This window comes from Pollachius pollachius (genome assembly GCF_949987615.1).
Source record: "Pollachius pollachius genome assembly, chromosome: 2".
Classification (NCBI taxonomy): domain Eukaryota; kingdom Metazoa; phylum Chordata; class Actinopteri; order Gadiformes; family Gadidae; genus Pollachius; species Pollachius pollachius.
The window spans coordinates 19974161-20001003 of NC_136935.1; the positions used below are offsets into that span (position 1 = coordinate 19974161).

Here is a 26843-nt window from a genome sequence, read left to right on the forward strand (position 1 = left end):
AAGCAAATCCAGATGGCTTATCTCTGAATCCTGGGCCGGACTTTGTGATCCTGGTATTTCCCCCTCCCTAATAGTGACTGATAGGCGGTGTTAGTTTCTTACCTCCTTCCCTGGGTCTCCTATTTCCTTGCCACCTCCTCCCTTAAGGTCTGCAGATAAAGACGATTCTGGGTTCTGATTCTGGTCAACACCAAACACCTGTGTGGGTCAACAAACAATCAAACAGATATTATTGCACTTAAAACTCTAAACAGCTTTTCATTCTTCATTCCCATTTGGTTGTATCTTATTTTATTGTGCATGTACAGTGGCACACACACACACACACACACACACACACACACACACGTGTCTATACTTTTGCATGCAAAGTCGCACACACACACACACACACAGACACACACACACACACACACACACACACACACACACACACACACACACACACACACACACACACACACACTTGTACAAATAGAACAAGTACAAAAGCAGGCTCGGAGACGGAAGTGGGAACGAATCTGAGCAGAGTGCCAATTAGCGTGTCACTAGATTACTGGAATTAGCATAACAATTCACCCTGCCTGAAGTGTCTTTTACAGAGACTAACGGCTGGGAGAAACTCACCCAGTAATTACCTCGTCATTACTTTTTAAGACGACAGCGTTAACTCAACTGTTGGTTTGAAAGTATATTATAATCTTAATGGATGCACGGCTTCATCAGGTGCTTTTACAAATGGCAAAGCCTTTCATTTCACATTTTATTTGCCATCATCTTCTCTCAAGAGAACCTCCCAGCTTCCTGCATTTAGAAAGCATTAATCAGAAAACTCAGATAACAACCCCTCCTGTAAAACCCTGAATTGTCATGTTGGTTTTCCTACACTAAAACCAGGCGTTTGAAACCCTAGTCCCCACTTCTGTGGATGAGTGTTGGTTAAAGATGCCTCTTTAACCAACAGCTTTTAGTCCTTCCAGCTGACAAATCCCCCCCTGCCCCCCTCACTTTCCAGGCCAGTCATGTGTATGTGGAGTGCCACACTAGAGTGGAGGCATTAGGAATAAAAGGTTGTCTTGTTTTTTGTTTTTTTTCTCCCCAGTCTCCCCAGAGACTTGTTTGATGGAAGAGGTTATAGCGCTTGATGGAGCTGCTCCCTCCAGGCTCTTTACCCAGCATTAGTAGCTGCTTCAATGGCCCAAGGCAGGGAAGGTGGTGGTCAGCCAATGGAGACTGAGGCGGGGGGGCTTGCGTGGTTCTCAGTGGCCACAACACAATGGGCTCCCGAAGGCATGCTGTGTGGTTGTGGTAGTGCAGAGCAAGCAGGTGCTGAAGGGGAGTGTGTTAACCTTGTGCTTGCTACTAGCCTGTTAGCTTGTTGCTTAGCATCCTCAATTGGTTTACTTAATCAAATGAAATCGTGAAGAGATGAAAAAGTAAGGAGAATGAGTCGATTGCGACAGACAAATCTAGACGGAATCTTTCTATGCGTTGAAAAAACTTTTAATGTGGACAAATTTGTTTTGAATTATTATTATTATTTATTTTTTTTACGTCTTCCACAGAGCTACCACAGAATCAATATACAATTAGAATATTAAATCAATGTTATGGAACCAAAATCCAGAACAAAATGAATAATAATAATTTATAGCATTTCTGTCACGCTTTTCAAGGCCCGTAAAGCGCTTTACATATACAAGGGAGGATTCTTATTTGGCATGTTCCGCTGGACTGTACCTTGGCCCCTCTTTTCTATCATTGCCAGGCCATGTGTGAAAGGGCACGAGACAGACATGTTCCAGAATGTAGCTGTGTTCTGGAACACGTAGAGGGCGAGACTCGAGAGCATGCTTTGAAGGGAGCGATATCCATATCAGTGACATGGGTTGAGTGGCGAGAGGCGAGAGAGATGGATAGACTTCCATATTTATTCTCCCAATCTTTATGGTTGCTCTTATCATTTTCATATTTCTCCTTGCTCTTGGGACTGTTAACTGTCGGTACTCAGCTCATAGGACTTAGGAGAACGGAAATTGCATTGTGCTGCAATGAACGCTACAAAGAATGACCCTTCCTTACCATAACGGACCCAAACACCTTATCTACGGTCCCGACAGGCGGGCTACCTTGTCTATCATGCGCCGGGCCTCCTCCTCCTCCGGGTTGCGGTTCTCCAGCTCGATGGTGTAGGTGCCCTTGTCGCTGTGGTCGTCCTCCGGCAGCGCCCCCTCCGTGCCCTCCCCTCGTCCCAGGGCCGAGGCGTCCTCGCTTGGGGTGGTGGGGCTGCCCGTCTGGAGCCCCGTGCTGACCGAGCTGCGGCCGATGCTGAGGTCCTCGGACCGCTGCTTGAGCAGCGCGCGGGCCGCTGTAGGGGCCCCCGCGGTCACCGTGGCGGAGATGGGCGTCGGGCCCTTACCTACGATGACATTATGTGAGGAGTTACAACCGGGCAAACGTTCCCTTATGTTAAACTCATACGTTGATGGTTGTCTGATGGGTGATGCTGACTGCTGTTGCTGCTCAACATCAGACTAGAGCCTTTTCACAGAGGCGTCATCAGACAAACACACGGTGGTCACTCATGCACCGCGTGGGGTCTGCTTCTTTGACGTACCGGAGTGCGAACAGTAGATTTCTCTTCACTAGTTCAGTCTGTTACCTGTGCGCTGGTACATAAAAGGAGCCGACCCAACACAGGCGTGAGGAGCGACACCGGAGTTTATCCCATAATGATGAAAAGTGAAAAGCGTTTGGCTCTATAGGAGAGTATAACCTTAGATCCTTCAGTTTACTCAGCTGTTGAGTTGTTCAGACGTTACGGGTGTCACGTTACTTCATACGAAGACTTTAACACCACAAGAACAAGACATCTCCGTCACACACGGCATTGCAACCAAAAGACATCTCTGTGTATGAGGAAATGCCCCCCAGCTCACCCGAGTCCCCGGAGCTGTTAATGGTGGCGGAGGTGGAGATGCTGAACACCTTGGGGTGGGACGGCGGCTGGGGGCACAGGCCTTCCCCGCCCACTCCTCCCGGCAGCAGCGGTGCACTCTGGGAAAACGAGTACGAGCGGCGCTTGCGTGGGTTCTCCTCGTCGATGAACTCGATCATAAATGAGGTGCGTCCTCCCGGCGTCCGGGCGCCGCCGCTGAGCACGCTGCTCCCCACCGAGCCTCCTCCCCCTCCTCCTCCCCCACTGCCGGCTCCTCCCCCCTTCTCATGCGCGGCCCTTAGACGCTCCTCGAGGGCGTGGCGGCGGTTGGCGAAGCGAAGGCCCACGCCGTTCTCAGAGTCACTCTGGGTGCCGTCCTCATGCTTGCTGCCTGTGACAGAGAAAGAGAGAGAGAGAGAGAGAAAGAGAGAGATTATAACTGTTGCATTCCGACGTATGTGTGAGATTTTGTTTTCGTCCTTTTGTTTTTCTGTTGAACTATTACTAACTATTTTGTTGGCTTTTGTTTATTATTTTGAACCCGGCTCCCACTGTGATGAAGCTTCCCTGACCGACCTCATGCTTATTTGTTCTTTATTTCAAGGAATCCACCAATTTTAAACCCAGTGTCCGTCCTTTTTGATTCAACTTTATGTCACCGCATCTATCCCCTGTTCTACGAGTAGTAACAGGTAATAAAATGATCAGATTAGAAATAGGAAATTCACAATCATAATGAAACTTTATAAATAACATTGATCTCAAACAAAGATCCAGGACACAATTCTTCCTATACGCTGCTGTGACAGTGTATACGACTGTATTCCAATGCAGTTTGCCAGATTTGTTCCCAAGTAATGGGGCGACAAGGACATCAACCGTTTAATAATGCTTTCAGATTCCTTTGTTTGATATGGTGTGAAGGGCAATGCTTGAACAAATAAACTTTTGCTGTAACTCTTGGCTAAGGTCTTAAGGCACTAAGGGCTTAAGGCACTACGGTCTGAAAGCACTAAGGTATAAAAGGCACAACGGTCTGAAGCCACTACGGTCTGAAGGCACTAAGGTATAAAAGGCACAACGGTCTGAAGGCACTACGGTCTGAAGGCACTTAGGTTCTAAGGCATCTTTATCTTTTACCATGCCGCCCTGCGGCCAGGTCTTTGCAGGGTTCGGGAAAGAAAACAGGAGTAATGGCACAAGAGCAACAAAGACAACGCTTTTCTAAAAAAAAAAAAAAAGACAAACACTAAGCACAGCAGCAGTGCACAAAGACAGCAGCATGCTCCTGATCCTTAAACCATAAACCAACCTGAGCAGTCTAGCGCAACGAAAAACCCCAAACATCAACTTAATAGCACAGGCAGCCAAACTTACCAACCATGGCCACCCTAGGCCTTCTGCACCTCATCAGTCTGAGCCTGAGTCCTGCTGCACAGGGATCGCCACACTACAGAGTGTGCGTTGCTACTCACCCAGAGACATGCCACCCACCACACCAGCCCTCCCTGCTCCACTGGCAGAGGGGAGAGAGGAGATGGGGGTGGAGTGAAAGAAGTAGGGTAGATGGGGGGTTGGGTTGGGTTGAGTGTTGTTGATGAGTGTCAGTGTGTATGCCAGTTGCTGGCTGTATGTGTGTGTCTGTGTTGGAAGAAAGGGTAGTAGTGTGTTGGTGGGTTAGGGGATGGGGGGGGGGGATATAGAGTAAGAGACGGAGGGCTGAGGGACTTGCCGGGAGGGTGGGTGTCGTCAACTATGAGAGGCACTATGAGAAGCACCATGGAGGTAGCCTGGGTAGTTCCGCCCATTCACAAGGGTCTGGAGAAGAGCAATACATTTCTTTCTGCTTCCGATACGCTTTTGCGGGAGCCAATCACCAAACTGGCTTGTCCCCTTGGCACGCTATTGGATGGTTTAACACAATGACGACAGGGAAGCAAGGGCAAGCAGCAAATTGTGTACAGAGTCAGTTGAACTAGGCCCGTTGATCACGCCTCTTGTGCTGAAGAAAATGACGGCAGCCTCCCCAGACCAATGTGCAATCTACGATTGGCTTGGTCTGGTAATAGCCAGGCTACCATGGAGGCACTATGAGAGGCACTATGAGAGGCACAGCCCATTGACACATGTTGATAGGCTGGGCTGACCAAACAACATCACACAAACATTATATTCATGGTGTTTGTAACGGTTTTATGCTGCAATTGATGACAAATAAAACAATGATTATTGATCATTGTAGTGACTTGCCTGATCTCCTGAATCATTGCAGTGATTTGCCTGATCTCCTGATTCGCCAAAATCATTTCAGTGATTTGCCTGATCACCTGAACCATTGCAGTGATTTGCCTGATCTCCTTGACTGTTGCAGTGATTTGCCTGATCTCCTGAATCACTGCAGTGATTTGCCTGATCTTCTGAATTATAGCAGTGATTTGTCTGGTCTCCTGAATCATTGCAGTGATTTGCCTAATCACCTGAATCATTGCAGTGATTTGCCTGATCTCCTGAAACATTGCAGTGATTTACCTGATCTCCTGAATCATTGCAGTGATTTGCCTGATCTCTTGAATCATTGCAGACATTTGCCTGATCTCCTGGCCTCATTCTACACATATTAACCCCCTTTTCGTGAGTCGTTGTCGATGTTTCATTATTTCATATTGCATGTTGATTTGAATAATGCCATGTTCAATTCATGGCACAATGTATACTGAATAACTAAACATCAACAACAACAACAACAACAACAACAACAACAACAACAACAACAGAAGCAGAGGCATTACTCCCATGCTGTGTTCTGCAGACAAAGGCTCTGTTGGCCGTCCAGAGGAGAACAGAGGTGGCTGTGAGGGCCCAGTGCCTCGGCCCCCCCTGCACCAGTACGATGATGCACAGCCAGCCTGCCAGCCCTGGCATCTGCCAGCAACACATGCACACACACACAGCAAAAACTAATGCAAACATACGGGTCAAGCACAGAGACCACAGCACACATGAACATATATGCGCTTGTTATTTACAAACCCAAACAGATAACACACACACACACACACACAGAAAAATAGAGAGAATACTACATTTATTGCACTCAATAGCAAAGAGAAAGCATTGAGAGCATAGAGAAAGGCACACAGCTTCACACTAAAATAGGCGCACATCCCATTTATAAAGAGTCTGCGTGTTCATACCTGACAACACACAGGATAGCAAATGGCTATATGCAAAGATAATTGTGATCTCAATGTCTGATGAAGACAACGGCAGCGCTCTAACTGGTAGGTAGACCGTGTTAGATGCTGACAGTTCAACAGCAATTAAAGACATGAAGGTGCCGCCGGCTCTAGCGCAGTCTCAAATCCACACAGCAAACACCTTCCTATGCTGACATTACCAATCCACATCGCCTCCCTGAAAACCAACACACACAGGCTCCATCCCATGTCATATTCTGACCGTTTTAACCGATGCAGCATCCTAGATCAGTCTTCAATATTGGTTCCCATAGCAACGAGCAAAAGGACTCACCTGAAAGCCTGTCTGTGGGAAACGCTTGCAGGTCATAAGATTGCTCTGCCCCTGTTTGACTGTTCGCTGTTCACACCATGTGTCGACTCTACCCCTCGCTATCTCTCTCTGTCTCTCTCTCTCGCTCTCTCTCTAGCGCGAGTGTTGTTCTGACACACCCAGCGTATGTTTCCCAGTCCTCTCGGGCTCACACTCGCTGCACTTCTCCCCTCTCACTGCGCAGAATGTCTCAGCTGGCACAAATTACAGCCAACACAATGGTTTTTGCAGAAACACACTGGAAAAACGCATACAGACACACACACGCGCGCACACACACACAGCCACTGCATAGCAGCACACACCGTACCTCTGCCAAAAGAGACTACTATTCACAGACCTTGATGGTATAAACACTTTCATACAGAACTTTCAGGTCTTACTCCTATTCATACGAAGCCCCGACACATCGCTGCTCCGTCCCTCCGAAGTCGCTCTCTAACTCTGCCCCGACATCGCTGTTGCTATGACAACAATCTAACAGACAGCCCCCTCCCGATTTGGTCTTTCACCGCAATGTGGCGGACACAGGTCTTTCCTTCCGTTTGTCCTCACATATTCGACTATTGGCCATGCCTAAGACATACCAGTCACACTGAATACATTGACCTACTCAAACACCTCATCTACACAGCGTTCTTCTGTACCCACCTAGCATGGAGTTACCCTTGAGATATGCCCTTCATCTACATCCAGCCATCCCTTCCCGTCACTATTCTTTATCCTCCATATCGTTCTTAGACCCACCTATTACCTTCAATTATTTTCCTTCTTATTCATCCCCTCTATCCGCACTCTCTCTCTCTCTCCATTGTCCTCCATCTCCTCCAGGGGACAGGAGGCCCCACCTTCCACCAAGAGGACTGCTGTGTCTGCTGCTCCCGGGACATCCATTAGAGCAGTGAGACCATCCATCCCGCCACTTGACACACGTAGAGCGAGCAGGTACCGTCTGCAGAGGAATTGGCTTTCCCTTGTTTCTACTCCTGCCTCATAGATCTCCATCTAGTTCCATCATCTCCTGTCTGTCGGTTGACAGACGGGACACACACACAAACACACAAACACAAACACCCCCTGTCATGAAAGTCATAAATTTGCTCCCCATTTAATTAAGCCACTTCCAGCATGTGGTGTGTAGCGGCACGTGTGCGGAAGAGCTCAGCCTCCAGCTCACTTCCCCTCTCTACCTTGCTGCAGTTCTGCAGTGGGCTGCCTAGCCTAAAGCTGCTACTAGCCCGCTTCCCTCACTGCTTCTCCTGGCAAAAGCAGCGGTGTAGTCAGCAGTTGACAGATGGCAGGTAACAGGGGGGCAGGGGGGGAACAAAGGAGACAAGACAGCAGAGAAACACATACTGTGAGGGAAGCATGCACAGTGTGTGTGTGTGTTTGTGTGTTTTTCATGTGCCACGCCCACACAATGCTCCAAACTCAATGTCAGATACAAAACAGTGAGAGAGGGCTTTACATGGGGAAGTAAAGCTGTGTGTGTGTGTGTGTGTGTGTGTGTGTGTGTGTGTGTGTGTGTGTGTGTGTGTGCGTGTGTGAAAAAAGGCATGTTAGTATGTGTGTCTTACTGAATTAGAGACATGTGTATGTGTGCGTGTGTTGGTGAGTGTGTATGTGTGTGAAAAGAGGCATGTTAGTGTGTGTATGAGTGAATTAGAGAGGTGTGTGTGTGTGTACGTATTTGTATTGACGCCCGCGCTGAAGGTAGCACATGGCAGTAATAGCCCGCTGGGCTCTTTGTACTAAGCCACTGTCACCGCATGCTGTCAGGGAAGGAGATTTGGGTTTTACCAGTCCTTTCTGTTAGCTGCTAATCCTCTGGATTGGGTATTACTACCACAGCTGGTGTCAAAAAGGGAGTAGAGGGAGGGGTGTTGAGGGAGTAGAATTTCTGAAGGCAGCATCGTATTTGGTACTTGATTATCAAACCACTGGGAAGTGTGCACTGCGCAAGATCAGAGCGATGGGATGCTTGTAGAAGGACAGACTGCTGACAGACAGAAAGCTATAGCGCTACTTTGACACCTCTCCCGTTAAAAATACCCAGCACACGCCATATATCAAATATCTGCATTTGTATAACAGGAGGAGTCTTCTGGGTTCATTCTTCTGTTTATCACACAGAGTCCTCTAACCCAGGCGGTGCCTCATGTCCATGGGCCTGGACCTATAGGGGCTCACAAATGCTTGAGCATTTTTTAGCACACACATGATTGGACGCCCTCTCACAATGTCGATCTGAGATATTTGGCCAATGCACCCCAACGCACAATAACTCTCACATCTCTTCCCTTGTAATGGGAAACATAAATGCTAGACAAAAGTATTTATGTATCAGCTAATAGGCATATTAGCAAAGCATATTGGCTAGGCCAGTGAATGGTCCCTTACCAGCTACAAAAACCATCAACCCTTAGCAGTACTTATTATTAGCTCTATCTTTTTAAACCAGCTTTATGTGTGCCAAGAGTGCATATTGATTGTTTTTTTAGGTGGACAATACAAAAAACCATTAAATAGCAAATAGCAAAATATTTAAGCACACTGATATAAAAATTACATACCTATAATTAGCTGTACAAATTGACAAAATATAAAAGGAAAAATTTTGTTAGGTTTGTTGTACACAATAGCAATAAAGTTGGCGCCAGCTCTCCCACGGAGGGGAAACGCCTTTACTCCACAAAAGGGAAGCGAGAGTAACCAGCAGAACACAGGAAGTGGCGGTTACCTTTCAGTCTGCTGAGGTTCACGGGCACGTCGCTCTTGATGCTCTTGCTGTCCTCCTCGGTGGACTCCCTGCGCACCATGGTGGGGTCATTCTGCGCCAGCCAATCAGCCACCTTGCTCTCCGACGCCATCATGGCCACCTGAAGGGTGCTCAGGTCCCGCCCCCCTCCGCCTCCCCCGCTCCCCGCACCACTCTTCTTGGAGCGGGAGGAGCGGGGGTGGTCGGGCGTGCACCGGGCCACGTGGTCCTTGATGGTCACCTTCCCCGGGGAGGTGCTGTCGAACTCTATGGTGAAAGAGGCGTGGCCTTGAGCTGTGGAGCAGAGGTTGTGGTTGGTCAGGTTGTGTGCAATTGATGCTTATGAGTGACATGACTGAGTCAAACTTTATCAACGGCCAGCATAGTTGATGATGGGAATACCAAAAGAGAGACCAACTGCTTGGATATGGAAAAGTGACCCATAAACCAAAACATTTCCCTAATTTCATGTTTTATTAAATGTGCGGGGCTAATGTGCACGCAGAGAGCAAAGTTTGGTTCATATTTTTTGTACGACCCCAAAGAAATCAAATCGTATTGTTGTGACTGAGCACACACACACACACACACACACACACACACACACACACACACACACACACACACACACACACTCACACACACACACACACACACACACACACCCTGTGCCCTGTGCTTTGGGCTTGGGGGTTCACTGTCCGGTTCATCAGTGATCGTATATGAAGGTCTCAACCTGAAGCGTTGCTGCCCTCCGTGTCCTTGGTGGGGATCTCATGGATGCCGTTGTCGGCCATCTTGCCCTCCTTGGTGAGGGTGTCCAGGCCGCAGGGGTCCTGGAGGCCATCAGCTCGGATCTTCTCCCCCCGACGCGCCTCTCTGCTGTCTGGGGACAGGAACACACAACCAAACCACATACATATGTTTGTGTTCCTTATAATATGTGAAAGGTACTCGCTAAATAAAAACAATGTAGCCTTTCTTTCCCCTTATAAACTAGGATGACAGTTATGGGGCTGATCTTTATTGAGTGACACACACCCTTTGTAGTCTACGATATTTAAACATCAAGGTTTATTATAATACGAAAGGTCAAAGTTCAACTTAGACCGCATTTGTCTCATTCAATCAGTGATCTGCTTTGGGTCGCCTGACAGAGCAGCGCACACACACGCACGCACGCACGCACGCACGCACGCACGCACACACACACACACACACGACTCTTGCAAAGTGTCTTTTTTCTCAAGACACTAGCACAAAGGTCATGAACTTAAATTCTCTCTCATCTGTTCATATGGACAACCAAACCCGCAAACACATCTCAAAATGACAAATGACTCGTTAGGAAATTAGAGGCACCATCTGCCTTGTGTTGGAGAGCATGTAGCAATTGATCGAAAACAGACCAGTAACACAATTACATTAGATTCACTGAATAGATTAAGCCAAACATATACATATAGATATACATATATACTAGATATATGCAGTGTTTCCCCTATATGCATTCAGCAGCGGCTGGATTGTTAGAAAAAAAAATCATTAGTGAACTGTGAGGGGGACGAATCAGATTCGTTTTTCATTTGAAGATGGTTATATTTCTATACCTACAGCTCCAGCCTCACCAGTTGCAGCTAATCATATTTACATACATTAACTGTTTACTCAGAATGTGGATTGGACTTCTTTTACTGAAATGTAAAGGACATTTTTTGGTCTGTGTAATAGAGCTTAATTGCAAGTCATTTTCCAGAAAAGCAATGTTGACAGCAATTATCTTTCTCACATTTACCACAAATACTATTTATATTTGCTTTACTTTTAGGTGAAGACGGATCTGCAGAACAAACTACAAGGGGAACATTTGGCTACTTGTAGCTTGTGCCAAAAGATCTGGCTCAATGAAGCTACTTGTTTTAATAAATCAGGTAAAAAAAATTAAATCTGCATTCATTTATTTTTTCTAAGGCTTATAATAAATATCAAAGAAATAGATGAAAATGAACATAAAAGATGAACTTAGTTTCTGCCAAGTTCAAGGCATATTTGCACAATGACCTGGTCTCAGCAGATACCTTGACTCTGTTGGTTGTTATGTCTATGTGTATATTATGTATATTTGGAAGCTCAATCTGTATATTTTTCCCCAAAAAATCTCACCAGAAGTAACCATTTAAAGGATTATTTTTCAACATTTTCTTCCCGGGGAGCATGCCCTTGGGCCCCCCTAGCGTTGCTAGGTTACCAACTCACAGCAGCATTGCTACAAAATAATCTAGGGGAAACACTGTATATGCAATTCTTTCATCAATTAATCATTGGAATCTTTTTCTTGAGGGGTCTGTGATGAAAGCCAGTATTTAAATGTCATAAGTTAATCTCTCTCTCAACACTGTCTGCATAAGAGAGGTGATTAAACTACCCGATGGATTCATCTTCTACCAACCTAAGCTTGTTCCTGCTTAAGCTGCTATGAAGTAAGGACAGATGTGACACCTGGTCTCAGATAGAGGAGAACATGAGACACTTTCATTAGCCGTTATTAGCTTCATACGCAGGCTGATGAGGTTGACTCTGATGTACACATGAGTCCTGCTCTAATAGATTGTAGAGACAAGTGTTGAATATAGATAGAACAACAGACAGACAGACAGACAGACGGAGAGACAGACAGATACAGACAGACAGAAAGATAGACTGATAGACAGACAGACAGACAGACAGACAGACAGACAGACAGACAGACAGACAGACAGACAGACAGACAGACAGACAGACAGACAGACAGATAGATAGAACTCATTCCTTGCAAAAGCAATTCGTTTAGCAACTTACCGGTCGCCTCGACTGTGATCTAACAACACGGCTAGTTTAGTGGTAGTGCATGATGCTTCCAAAGAGCCACCGATACACAAGCACACTTCAAATAGTCCAAGGAGAGATTCACAACACAAACGTAAATAAAAGTCACCACCTAAACCAGTTCCACCACGGAGGATAACTGGTTCAGAGAGCACCGGTGTGGAGTCTGAGGGAAAGCCTAATAGTTTAGTATAAGGGTATCAGTGTGTCAGCGAGAGAGGGGGGGTTTGCAATGGCGTAACCCAATCAGCCCTCCTCACAATACCCAGGGAGGGGGGGGGGAGTAGGGGGCTCCTACAACACAGTCAATTCACTAGGGAGGAGAGAGCCTTACTATACACACACACACACACACACATTCAATGAAACACAACACACTCATGCAAGGAAACACAACAAACACAAAGCACAAAAACACAACCAAACCCATCGTAAACCCTATGGATCTGCACATACAAACAAAGACACACACACACACTCAAACACACACACAAGCAGACTCTCTCTGGAACACAATGGTCTCCCACCACATCCAAGAGCCCCCACCTTCCCTCGACACCCCCGGCTACCTTTGTAATTTGTCAGAGTGGCTTTAGAGGACATTGGGCCTCTAAAATGGAGAACACTGATTACATTACTTCTTGAGGTCTGTGTAACCTAAATAAACTCCCTGCTAGGCTGCCGTGTTTCTGGCAGTAAATCCAACATCGCTAAGTTCATACATATTCTGTAGCCAATGTTTTGACAAGACCCAATGCCCTCTGCTCACCCTCTTCCAGAAATTCACCCGAGCACTTAGGGAGTTAGCAGGGTTTAAAATGACCCAGTCTGTGCAGAACTACCAACTTCCCTTTTTTGTATTATTCACAGAGTTGGGCAAGCTACTTTGAAAATGTAGTGAGCTAAGCTGCCAGTTACTCTACGTTAAATTAAGCTTCACTACACTGATGCTACCCCCCAGAGAAACGCAGCAAGCTAAGATACACAAATGTGGCAAAAGTAGTAAACTACATAAGGAGCTACTTTTTATTTTTTAAACCAACTTCATGCTTATTCAACGCTACATAAGAGATCAATATACCATGTCAGTCAAAACTGATAATTAATAAAGTAACCTGAGATTTCAACTCACACCATGCCAGATTGAACCAGGCCACGCCGGATAGACAGGAGTTTACAGGATTATAAAGATCAAGCTCACATTTCTATCATAAGCCAAGCAAGTTTACATTGGAACGAGAACTGTTCAGCTCCCTCTTTTTCCCTGTTCGGCCATCTTCCCGTCAACTTTGTGTGTCTGGTCTGTGTGTGCGTGCGTGTGTGTGTCTATGGTCGTAGCATCAGCTCAATGATTGGAAGGTGATTTCACCATCATACCTAAGTTCTTCTTTCAGCAACCATCGACATAGAACACCTACAATCTTCCTATGTTTATGTATTGGGACAATTATTTATCTTTTTGTTTGAAAACCAAATGTTCCAGAAAGAGCTATCCAACAACAACCTCATCTTAACAATTCAACCGGTACACAATGGTTACTTTTAATTAGCTTCTTATGGAAATTCGGTTGATAAGCGACATATGGTAATGCAGACTCTCTCCATCCAGATGTGACAATAGATTTGGAGGCGGGTTCTTCTGTCTATTGGTTGTATCTGGATGAACCCCCAGATCGCCCCCATGATTGACAGGCCCGGAGAAGCCCTGTCCCTCTCTCAGGGGGGGTTGTATAGCATGGGAACATCTCTACTAATCCCCCCCCAGCACAAGTCGACAAACAAGCAACGGGATGCCTCTATACATACAAATGAGTAATTGACACAAATTCTCCACACCAAAAGTATGAGTAAATGTATGATGCTAGATGTAATAGTAATTACTGAACTGCTTGTTGGTATGTGTGTGTGTGTATGTGTGAGTGTGAGTGTATGTGTTGGTGTATGTGTGTGTGTGTCTGTGTGTGTGTGTGTATGTGTGTGTGTGTGTGTGTGTGTGTGTCTGTGTGTGTGTATGTGTATGTGTATGTGTGTGTGTGTGTGTGTGTGTGTGTGTGTGTGTGTGTGTGTGTGTGTGTGTGTGTAGGGGTCAAATGGGATTGGCTTCCATCTCCCTACATCTGATGTAAACCCTGGCTGCCTGCACCTGGTCAGTTGGCTTTGTTCCAAAACGTGCATGAAAAGACTGGATGAGATCCAGATGGGACCTCAAACACAACGGTCGGAGGAGAAAAAGACATTTAAACACAGAAAATAGATCCAAAGGATGAATAAAAGTCTAAGTCTGAATACTAGTATTCTCTCCCAACTGCTTGCTGTAGAAATGTATGCAGGAAGCCATTCATTTTTCCACTAGTCAATTTCATTTCCGATCTTTAAAACGTCATCACTAATTGCAAAGCCCATCCCAAGTGACCAGAGCCCAAAGTGATATCTAATCTCTCATGGCTCTTTTCCACGTCATGGTGCTGGCTAAATCGTCACTACTTCACTTGGCTTTATTTCGTTTTTCCGGCATGAAAAAGTTGTTGATAGTACCTGGTATCCTTAGTTTGGTATCACCTCCGTCAAGTTTACCAGCTAGCTGAGAACGATACCGAAAGGTGCCGTGAAAACGCTGAAGACTACGGATTGGTCCGAGGGAATCGTCAGTAGAATCATCACGGCGTCACCATCGCGCAAATCGGGACGTCTTGCAAAAACCAGCCCTTTTTTTAAAAGCTAAGCTATGACGGCTTCTGCAATTTCTTCTTCTTTTGGGCAATCTGCAATGGCTATTCGCATCAAGAACAACCTCCCTTTGATTCCCTTTTGCTGTTCCAATGTGTATCACGTTGAAAATAAGGTCACAGCCATTTCATGCGACGCTATGACGACCTTGAAATTTAGGCGGTACTATCGGCAGGTACTATCTGCAATGGAAAATAAAGTGCCTGATATCTAAAGCGAGTAGGGCTGAGTTGAGCTGGTACTATGTCATGGGGAAAAAATGTACATTTGGCAGGCTTTGTCTGAAAAGCAGCCAAGATACACTATAAACATATTGATTTAAAACCAGCAAATTAAGACAATTACAGCATTGTTAAAGCCTGATTAACATTGACCATAAGAGAGTGAACATGAACACTAAGCCCTGACTCACAACTTATTTTATACAAGAATGTCATGGGTGATATAGTAATGCTATGGATTGAGTACAAATTCACAAAGTAAAAAAAAAAGGTAGGATACAAGGAACATGGACTACATTTTGTAGTCCATGATCCAGGTTAATTATTATTGGCCGTTTTCGGTAACCATGTAGCTCAATCAAACATTCCGGCTCCACCCCCCTAACTCTGATTGGATAGAGGGCCTTATGTAAAGCGTGGAACACAGTGGCCCAACCGTTGGCCATCTGAAACGTTTGGGGAGACTCGGAAGAGTTCGGGAACAAATCTGTACGGTGTGTTCAGATGTGTTGGAAGCTTTGGGAGCCGCGCAGATGGTCAGATTCAACATGCAAAGTCTGAGAGCGTTGGCATCTAAGGAATAGATCAACTATAAAACCCTGCCATCGAAAAGGAAGAAAAGTGTCTCCTAGAAGTTGGTGAGAGGCCTCATTCAGATGTTGATAGTGGGCGGGGCCTAGCTCCACCAAGGGGCAGTCCCTACCTGAGCCGCAGCCCTCCGGTTTCCTGCTGATGCTCTTGGTTTCCTGTTTGAACGAGTTCTCGTCGTCCGCATCCCCGTCCCCCCACCAGGACGGCTGACCGTACAAGGGCGTGCCGCGGTGGAGCGCCGCCATGTCGGCTGAAGGCACACACACACACACACACAGACGCACACACACACACACACACAAAGACGCACAGACACAAATGCATGTTTCATTTATCTGTGTCAGCAAATATTTGATTACAAAATGAATTGTTGCAAAATTGGTCTATGTGAACAGTGTGTGTGTGTATGATGCATGTGTGTGTGTGTGTACACACACACACACACACACACACACACACACACAAACAAACACTCCTAACAAAAATCTGGTAAATAAATTCCTTTCTATTTTCTTTCCACTCCCTTCCATCTCTTTCCCTCCATATTTGCCCATAACATCAAACACACACACAACTTAATGGGACTTTCCATTTGGCCCTCAATTCCATTGTTGAACTGCACAAGAGAACATGTGTGTGTGTGTGTGTGTGTGTGTGTGTGTGTGTGTGTGTGTGTGTGTGTGTGTGTGTGTGTGTGTGTGTGTCTGTGTGTGTGTGTCTATACAATGTATTTGTACATGCACACACACACATTGGTCATTTAATTCAGTAGCGTGACATATCAGATTAAACTGATGCGTCAGATGAGTGAGTTCTGGTCAGTTTATGGGCAGACATCTGTCAGTGGGTGACATATGGACCCTGACACTGCTGCTGGAGTACTCTGCTTCCTGAGCTGTGCAAACAGGCCCGTCATGTGACTCTGTTCAACATCTGGGGCCTAATCCAGAAACACCCCCCACCCCATGATGTCATCCATCAGGGGAAAACCATAAGCCCCGGGTGAGTGGTGCGGTGAATCAAGCATCGAGTACACATCTTCCTGAGACGTCAGGCCCACAGGACTCTGCTTAGTGACACTTGTTATTGGCCGAAGCCCAGTATGGTCTGAGAATGTGTCTGACTGCCTTATGTATGGCAAATGCATTTATGGAATTTATCTCATTTTAACTCATTCAAACACATTCATACCCCCACCGGAGTGGTGGGGGTTGACCGAGCAAGCTACACCTGGGTCACAGCTGTGAGTCGGGTTTACTGCACTACGACACGTGTTTACTTTGGTCAAGGGAAGCAGGGGATTGAACCAGCAAATATCCAGCTCGAGGCTCTACCTTCTGAGCTACTGACACTTTGTTCAAAGAGAGAAGTGGGGGTGGGGGGGATTAAAAATGACAGTGGAACATGAATTGGACACAGCTTTCATGGCAAGCATGTGACTCGTTGACATTATAAGACATCAAGTCATCCGTCACCGGACCTATCTGCTGTGACCACTAGTCTCTCTGGAGGAGAGAGTTCTTTGTGCTCTGGGATTGGACCGTTTTCTCTGGTAACAAGGGTGTCTCTGTGGTTGGGCTTTTACAGCTCTTTAATCTAGTGCTGGGTCAGGATCAAAGTCTGAAGCTGTTAAACACTGCCGGTGCCATCACTTTTACCCAAAAATCATTTCAAAATTAACCGGGACTTTTGATAGTTGATAAGGGGGGTTATAAAAGCAGCAGCCAGTTGGGGGGGGACCTCACTAATTTCACTGTAGATCGAGCGAGTGTTGAAAAGCATCCCTGCACAAGTAAACAGTAAATCTGTCGGAATAAGGGTTGGGATAACATCACATTGTGTGTAAAAAGGAAATTGGTAACACTTTATAATAAGGTGCTGTCACACCAAAATTGTACCGGGGCGAAAATTGTACCGCCTACGTAATCCGCGTTTGAAACATTACGTCATCGTTCAACGCGATTGTCCGTTGCCAGGCAGGTTTCAAAAAACATTCGCGCTCATGTTGCCAAAGACGAAATAACATAATACAGATAAAACTTGTTTTTACTTTATATTTGTATTGTATTGAATTTAGCTAGTAAACTGAGTGTTTAAAGTGTATCCAAGTCTAGTTAGCTTGTGTTAATACACTCAGTTTACTAGCTAAATGCGATTAAACAATTAAATACAATACAAATATAAAGTTAGCAACGCTAATAAATGTCATTTGTAACAGTTTGTATCAGTGTTATCTATTAAATGTTATTTCGTCTTGTGACGCTCAATGAATGAGCGCAAATGTTCGTGAACCTTCCTACGTCATCGTTCGACGCGATCGTCCGTTGCCAGGCAGATTTGGAATATTCGAACGCGGATTACGTAGGCGGTACAATTTTCGCCCCCGGTACAATTTTGGTGTGACAGGGCCATAATAAATAGCAAACCAGTCATTACCTAACCCTTTGTTAATATTTGTTAATTGCTACTAAAATATCTATTTTGCACAAGTTAATTTTTTTTTTCACTGACCAGAGTGCTGGTTAGGGTTAGGGTTAGGGCCGTGTGTTAGGGTTAAGGCCGTGTGTTAGGGTTAGGGTTAGGGCCGTGTGTTAGGGTTAGGGCCGTGTGTTAGGGTTAGGGTTAGGGCCGTTTGTTAGGGTTTGGGTCGTGTGTTAGGGTTGGGTTAGGGTTATGCAAACAACTATTAACTTGTGTCAAATAGATATTTTAGCAACAATTAATATTAACAAAGGGTTAGGTAATGAGTAGTTTGCTATTTATTATGGCACCTTATTATAAAGTGTTACCAGGAAATTTATTATTGTGCTATTTCAACAGGCTGCCACTCTAATGACCCTATCCCCTCTCTCTCTTTCTCTTTCTGTCGCTCACTCACCTGTCATCTTCTCCTCTCCTTTGAGGCTGTCGGAGGGTCTCCCCCCAGACTCCGTTGTGGAGGTGACCCCCTCGGCCGGCCTGCTCTCCCCATGCCGAAGGCTCCCTCCCCCTGGAGTCTTGGCCGGTTTGGATGGGGTCCTGCTGGGGGACTTGGTTTTGGCAATGGGGGTGCTGGTACTGGTGGGGTTGGTAGTGATGGGGGGGGTGGCTTCTGGATTGGGTGGCTTCTTGCTAATCTGCAAACCACTGGTGAACTTCTCATGCTATTGGAGAGAGAGAGAGAGAAAGAGAGAGAGAGCGAGAGAGAGAGAGAGAGAGAGAGAGGAAATTGAATAACAACAAGGATAAAATAAATATATTTTAGTAAATCGAGTTAAATAGAAAAATAATTGGAAGCAGCATTAAAAGTATTAAAGAGGTATTACATTGTAGAGAGGCATGTGTATAGTTACAGTACATTATTGCACATTGCATGTGTTTATGTATTGTGGGTGGTCTCTACGGAGGGTCCTCTGGGGTTAAATCTAAACACACATATAAAGGATTTGCATGTGTGTGTATTTCTGTCCATGTGTCGCCCGCGTTGGGTGTGTGTGTGTGTGTGTGTGTGTGTGTGTGTGCGTGCGTGTGTGTATGTACCTTGAGAGCCTCCTCAGGCACAGTGAGTTCTCCTCTCACAACTGTGAAGAGGTTGGTATGTGGAACATATGTCGGTCAAGGACAGAGCAACAACTGGCATGATTAACACATCAATAAACACATCAATACAAACATGCAGACACGCTTGAAAATAAAATATTAATGTATTCTAGTTTATTCAACACAAAATCCTGGTATTCAGAATGTAAAGTGGTGAATAATGTAAAAAAAAGACATGAATACCGAAGAGGAACAAGGATGGATGCAACCTCTATTATAGAACGCAATGAGTGTGAACATACTAACTTCTCTGCATCAGTGTTGAGCTCATATGGGAGACATTTGATGATGAAGGATTACGGCGATATATCGTCGCTCTTCATGCGATACGATAATCGATATGCTGGCGCCAAATATCGATTTAATATTTTTACATTTTTTAAGAATTTATTTAGAGAGTAGAACTAAGAGTTAGACAGGAAATATCGATATTTTAATAGATATTATAAGGCAATAAGGAAACTTGAACGGAAGTTAACTAACTAAGGACGAATAACTGAAAAGTTTTGATCGCGGATAAAGACCTAAACCCACCACTTTACTTTTTCACAGTCAATTATCGTTAAGACATATATTGTGATGTATCGTTATAGGATTGTCTAAAAATATATTCATTATTGCAGAATCGCTGTATGGCGATATTATCGGTATCGTGGGCCATGTATCGCGTATCGTATCGTGAGGTACCCTGTGATTCCCACCCCTATGAAGGACTAGTGTCTAATGGTCCAGATGCGTAGAGAAAGGATATCATAGCCGAACCGTAGCTTGTCCTCCAGCTTCAGGGTGATATACATCTGCTCCTGGATACGCACGTCATTCACAAACGTCTGCACACAAACAAACAAACACACACTGTCATATTACTAATCGGTATCCAGAGTACACTATTTTCAGGGGACAGGAGAATGATTCATCTTACATTTCCTCATGTGACCATCCTACTACATTAGACCCAACTGCAATACGGAAAGGGAGAACTGTATATGGGAAATAAATACATTTCTACTAGTACTCACTGTGTTGGTATGTAATCACACTTTAACTGTGGATAAAGGAGGGATAGAAATACAATACTTTTGAGCTGCCTATTACTTATCTAAGATGCACAGCAGAGCAAAGTAAGATTAGTTAGTAAATTTGTTGAAAAGGTTTAGAAAAGGATGATAGGTTATTAAGTGAAAAAGAATATCTTTCTTTCTCTATTTCTAGTTTTCCCCCTCACTGCCTCTCTTTCCCATCTGTGTCATCCTTTCATCCCTCCCCTCCTTCCCTCTCCCTCTCTCTCCCTCTGCGGCATCTCTGACTCTCCTCTCCCACCTCCGCTGTAGGGCTCGTACGTTGCAACACCACACCCCAATGACTGGGGAGACATTGTAGTGGTTGAAACTGCCAGCATTTGTCATGCTAGACGAGAAAATGTATGTATGTGGATTTATGATTGAACAGTACTACAACTCTCCGGAGTCCTCTCCATATGGCACAGTATTGCCCACAAAAAATCTCATGATGCATCTATGTACTAGCCCTGTTTTCAAGTTCCCCCAAGATCCTAAAACAAACGTAATGACGTTTTCAATAACATTATAAAACATGTTCCTTCCTCTTGCTTGACAACACAATGAGAGTTCAAACACACATGCACACAAACAAATGCACACGACCACACACACAAACAACCACACACACGCACCCCCCCCACACACACACACAGCTCAGTGCTATGTGTCACTATTTTTACCCTGACATGTTGCTTCACTCTGCAACTAAAGTCTGTTCAGCTATGTAGGCTGAGTCAGCTTCCTTCCCAACCGCCACTGACCCCACCACCACCACCACAGCAGGATAAGAAGAAACTGAATCAGGGCGCACGAAAAACGTTGACCGCAACAGGAAGTGGCTCCGGAGCTGGCTTCCTGTCTGAGACCAGGAGCAGGAGGCTAGTGTGGACACATGCTCCATGTGTCTTCAGGGCTTAGTGGGCTGCTGTGACTGAAGGAGCAGTAATCAGTTACACTGATGTGCAACACATGACCCACGCCTCGTGGCTTTGACAGTGTGGCCTCATCCTGCTCTGCCTCTGTCCCTTGGAATGAACCAGGGACTAACCAAAGACTGCTGGTATTATCTAATGGACTAAGCATATACCACTGGTATTATCTAATGGATTTACCAAGGACTAAAAATATACCACTGATATTATCTAAGGGATTATACCAGGGACTAACCATATGCCACTCATATTATCTAATGGATTAGACCAGGGACTAACCGTATACCACTGGTATTTAATATATGGATTTATTCAGGACTGCACAGATACGTTATAACCTATTCTTCAGAAAAGAGCAATGAAGAAAGTAAAAAAGTTTTTTCTTGAGTCTGTGAGGTGAAAGGAATAACTGAGAAATGTTTGTGAGTCAGCATAGTATCAATGCTCCATGACGTCCAGAAGTACTACTAACTCATGCCGAACATCAACATCCTCCAGCTCCCTGCGGAGCTCCATACAGACAACATCCACCAAATAAAGTTTTGGAGGGGTTTTACATGTCACTTTAAGGCAAGTCTTGTGGACCTTTGTAGGAACATGACAAAGTGTTGTCCACAGAGGTTGTGAATTGTTTGTTGTTATCAGCTGCGGTGCATCAGGCCATGTTAAAATACTATAAATTGATCTCAGCCTGGATCTCAATCAAGCAGGAGTGCTTTGTTTAGATTGAATTTGGATTTGGCTGACTTCTATTTGGCTGACCCCAGCGGCGACACAGATCTTCATTAACACACACATTGATCAGCACAAGAGTTATTGACCACCGGATACACAAGTTAACCTCCACCCTCATTTCAATTAACCACCAGCTGTCTGCTAGCTCAGATAAAACATATTTCTCCCTCTCTTTTTGCACTCCCATCCTGTTCAAGTGTAATGTCTCTCCACTTCTTTGTATTCTGTCACCTTGGTGTTTTCCCACTCAAACTTCTCCCTCTCTGGTCTATAATAACGGCTCCCCTGGTCTTCTGTCTACTCACCCCGTTCAGGCTGCCCAGGTCCTTGACCTTGTGTTCGTCTGTGCCTGCCTCGTAGTTGATGACTGCATGCTGCTTGTCCACGCTGCGAGACTGCAAGAAAAACACACACACGTCAAACGTCAGAATAACACAGAGATTATTATTATAATATTTTTAAATGACACTTGTTCAATCAGCCAATTAGACAACACTTTTTGCTTGATAGTTTCTTAATAAATATGAAGATGTATGATGTAGTCGTATTAGAATAACTTGACATTATTGATAAAAATGTAACACAAGTTAAATATGAAATGGGGAATGTATTAAAACACTTTTTGACCAAATGTTTTTCATAGCCAGCTCAGGAGCCTCTCCCATGTGTTTCTGTCTCTGTTAGTCGCCACACGAATATTCAGATAAAATAATTACTTACTTGGATCAACACTGATACAAACTCTTTGTAGCTACACTAATATATAAAGTACATTCATTGATAATTAAAAAGTGGCACTGAAATGATGGCTAAACTTTTGAGATTCTCTGAATTATCTACTCACTCCTGGTGCGTTTCAAATACTTAAGACCCTAACATAGCATTCCCTTTCTTCTCCTTATCTCCACTTTCTAGGGTGTCTGTGTGGATGGCGGCTTACTGTATTGCTGCTATGCAGAATTGAGATACCAACCCATGTTTGACCTTGATAACCTGAAGGCTGTTTAGCAATTCAAGACGTGTGTTGGTATGGGATTCAATCTGTGTGGACTGTGTCCATGCCAGTGAGTTGCAATGCACTGCATAATCATCATCCTCCAATATCATCCTATGTGGGTTATCAACTTACTTATCCTTTACAATTTGCCAGGAAGATATGAATATTTAATATTTAGTAGATACTAAAAAACCGAGATAAGTCCATCCCATACAAACACATTTTCTCTTCCAATTCATGTGAACAACAAACACACACACACACACACACACACACACACACACACACACACACACACACACACACACACACAAAGGGTATAGAGAGTATTGATTCCGTCTCTCTCCAGTTGCAAGACCCTCAAGCTCTCCATTCCATCTCAGACCCCCAGACTCCTTGAGGGAGGCAGGGGGCACAGAGGCTCAGATAAGATGATGACACATGGATGGGATTCCTGCTCCCCTGGTATGTGTGGAGCGTTGTTTGGTTCTGGTGGTTATCTGGTCCCCAGGGTCCTGGCCCTCTGAACCAGGCCCCAGACTATCTAGCGATTTGAGCGAAGAGAAAAAGAAGCGGAATGTTCTCTTTATTTCCGTCCACGTGTAATGACCATGTAAGCAAATATGATCACAGGTCCGCACCACAAAATGGGCATTGAACGATTTAAAATACTTTGAAAGTGCACTCGTGGAACAGCTTTGTCAAAAGAAAGGAAATTGCTGTGCTGTTCAGTTACAAATAACATAAAAATACGTTTGTATCTACTTTGCGTTTTTTTAACACATGTACAGTATCCTTTTAACTACATTTTGTGAAGTCGGGGCTGTGTCGTTGTTTGTAGTGTGTGTGTATATATAAAGTATAATGAATGCAGTCAGGTAGGTCCACCAACAATAAAATAATGATTTGGGGTTTGTCTTATATCTAGACTCTCCAAATATAAAATCATACCAGGACTTTTAGAACAGTGCAGAACAATTGGGCGGATGAACTTTATGATTCAGCATGACAACGAGCAGGAAGGAAGAGAGGACGTCAAAAGAAATAACAATTACAGTTTGATTCACCCAGCTTAGGGGACACACACACACACACACAAACACACACACACACACACACACAAACACACAGACTTTGTGCACACTTACATACACACAATCACACACCCACACACATGAGAAAAGACCCAATACCCTTGAGCTAGTTATCCTCCCATTAGCCAGACATGGAAGAGTCAGATTCTACAGACACTAAAACACAAGTGAAAAATGACAAATAAAATGTATTTTTTGTAGAAAAAGCAAAACCATGCAGCCTAATGTTAACTGTTTACTGTAATGCCTGTGTGTGTGTGTGTGTGTGTGTGTGTTTGTTATTTATTGCAAACTATGTGATGTTACCATGGCTGGTTAAAACTGTCACATGGACGACAGCCACTTAGGTCTGTTTTCATTTCACCTAACTGCAGTCAGTACCTAGTCTTTAAATAGAACATACACGCGCACACACACACACACACACACACACACACACACACACACACACACACACACACACACACACACACACACACACCATGATACATGTCACCTGATTAATATCCTCAGTTGGGAAGATTTTCCAAAATCTTTCATTGGATGATGAGTCAAACAAACAGGCAAACACACACACACACACACCCCACTAAGCCCTCGGTACAGACACACGAGAGTTAAAGCAGATCTTTACAAATCCATGTGCTTCAGTAAATGTCCATATTACTCATCGTTTGAAGCTGCACCTGAGGCTACTTAAACGACAGCGGTTATGTTTATGTGTACACAGGGCATAGAAGATATTTATTTTGCCTTAATCGTGTTTCAGAACATTAAGACATATTATGAATGATATTTTGAGTAGTCTAGATTGATTCTTATTTGTGCACAAAAAAGCTTTCAAAAAAAATGTTCTGCTACTGCAATTCCTAATAAGTCACATTTGAGTTAGCGTTAAAGTGATTTAAAATATGTTACTCTGGATGGGGAATCCCACTCTATAGTACTGAAAGTGAACAGTATGGAACAGTATAGAGAGAGAGCTACATACGGGGATCAAAACCACGAGGTATCTGTCCCCCTTTCTATTAATAGCATATGATAGGGCTATGGCACACACACACAAACACACAACCCCCCCCCCCCCCCCCAAACACAGCAGACCAATACAAGCACAGCCAATTGAGTCTCAGAACACTGAGGGTTGACGTAGTAAGGTCAGTTCAGCAGTGTATACTAAATATCCACTTATTAGTCATAGTATTCATTAAACAATAATAATACAACGTTCTAACTGGGGTTTACCATTGTGCGTGAAATAATTATGAGACACTCAGCAAGTTACTATAAGATCAATATATCATATTTAATGTATTGTATAATGGTGGTTAGTTTAATGGATCCATTTACGTTCCAGGCAGACATGTTGAAACATCCACTGAGTGTGTTAACAAGCTACGATGTGAAGGCCTTCTAAATGACATCCATCAGCGACTACTGCATGCTATTTATATCATGACACACTTAGCAAATCCATGTGATTACATTATGTACATCTCACTAGCGTAGCCGGAAAGAAACTTTTAACTGAGCCTCATGAAACCTGGACGAGCCAGAAGCTGAAGCCCAAAGTGACATAGATGGACGTTTTGTGAGGCATGCTGCAAATAAACCCTGTTGTATGAGGAGCATAACCCTTCCTGCAGGGGTTTTAGCTTGACGCTTCCCCACGAGCCCATCAGACCCACCTCTGTCGGGCACAGGGATCCAAAAGTTCTGACGCCATGGTCAATTCATTTAATGACATTTGATCCAACAAATATGACAGGGCAGCCTTGAAAGGCAATAACTAATTCAAAACAATGCACCTGACATACCACTGTACGATGGATTTAGGTAGCATGTATTAATAACTAGGCCCAACAATAATGACTATTAGGGACTCTAATGGCTATCATACATCCTTTTACACTTATCCTCCCAACTGTCTCTCTTAAAAAACATCAGTTAGCCATCCCAAACTTGCTCTCAGGTCAACTGAGGTCCATTGCGCATGAGGGCCTTTCCTTACATTTGATTGGCTACCTGCTTTTGCGACGTCAGTGTGCGTGCGATGTTACCGCTGGGGTACTTCAACATCATGGCTAAGCAAACATTTGAACCATGAGACTAGGGTGTGCCATCCCTCATTCTTGTAGTACTTGCACACACTGGCACACCCGTAATACGGGCTGGGTAAAACCGCCTCTGTGTGGAGGTATTTCTTGTATGGGATTGTGCATGTGTATGTGTGTTTAGGTGTTTACATCTGGTCGTATGTCTGTTTATGTGTGTGTGTGTGTGTGTGTGTGTGTGTGTCTGTGTGTGTGTGTGTGTGTGTGTGTGTGCGTGTGTGCGTGTGTGTGTGTGTTTGTGTCTAAGTGTGTGAACTAGGGGTGTGAATCTTTCAGTAATTCCTAATTTTATTTGATTGGGATTCTTGGGGTCAAATTTAATCAAAATAGATTCTCGTTTTCAATTTTTTAATGAATTGACGATTCAGGACATAGGGGTGCTAATGTCTGGATCTACTCTATTCCACTGTGTGCTAGGTCAGGCGTTGGGCCAAACTGTGGCATGAAAACAGAGTAAAGTGCGTATGAGATGATGTTGTTTTTAAATTTGAACTGCTGATCAACTGTTTGCAACAACGTAAGCACACAAAGCCAAACCTAAGGCAACATTTTTCAAAGTTGTGAATTGATTCACAATCATAAAACGTTTTTACACTGCCAAACATGCCCGTCTTATGCCCGCCTCTGACCGCAGTAATAAACCGGCTTGAGTTCACACCCC

At 44.5% G+C, this 26843-nt stretch overlaps 1 protein-coding gene across 2 annotated transcripts in view; it reads right to left on the reverse strand.

Annotated features, from left to right (window-relative positions):
- cep170aa (centrosomal protein 170Aa) overlaps nt 1-26843 on the reverse strand; it is a 49889-nt gene that overhangs the window by 12184 nt on the left and 10862 nt on the right. For both annotated transcript variants that reach the window (XM_079730213.1, XM_079730212.1), the window contains exons 4-13: nt 22283-22372; nt 19998-20079; nt 19190-19245; nt 18549-18813; nt 15783-15920; nt 10003-10152; nt 9249-9560; nt 2940-3329; nt 2130-2419; nt 103-198 (exon numbers count right to left, since the gene is read on the reverse strand). In XM_079730213.1, coding sequence (XP_079586339.1) covers nt 103-198; nt 2130-2419; nt 2940-3329; nt 9249-9560; nt 10003-10152; nt 15783-15920; nt 18549-18813; nt 19190-19245; nt 19998-20079; nt 22283-22372 — 1869 coding nt within the window. The remainder of the gene's footprint in view (nt 1-102; nt 199-2129; nt 2420-2939; nt 3330-9248; nt 9561-10002; nt 10153-15782; nt 15921-18548; nt 18814-19189; nt 19246-19997; nt 20080-22282; nt 22373-26843) is intronic.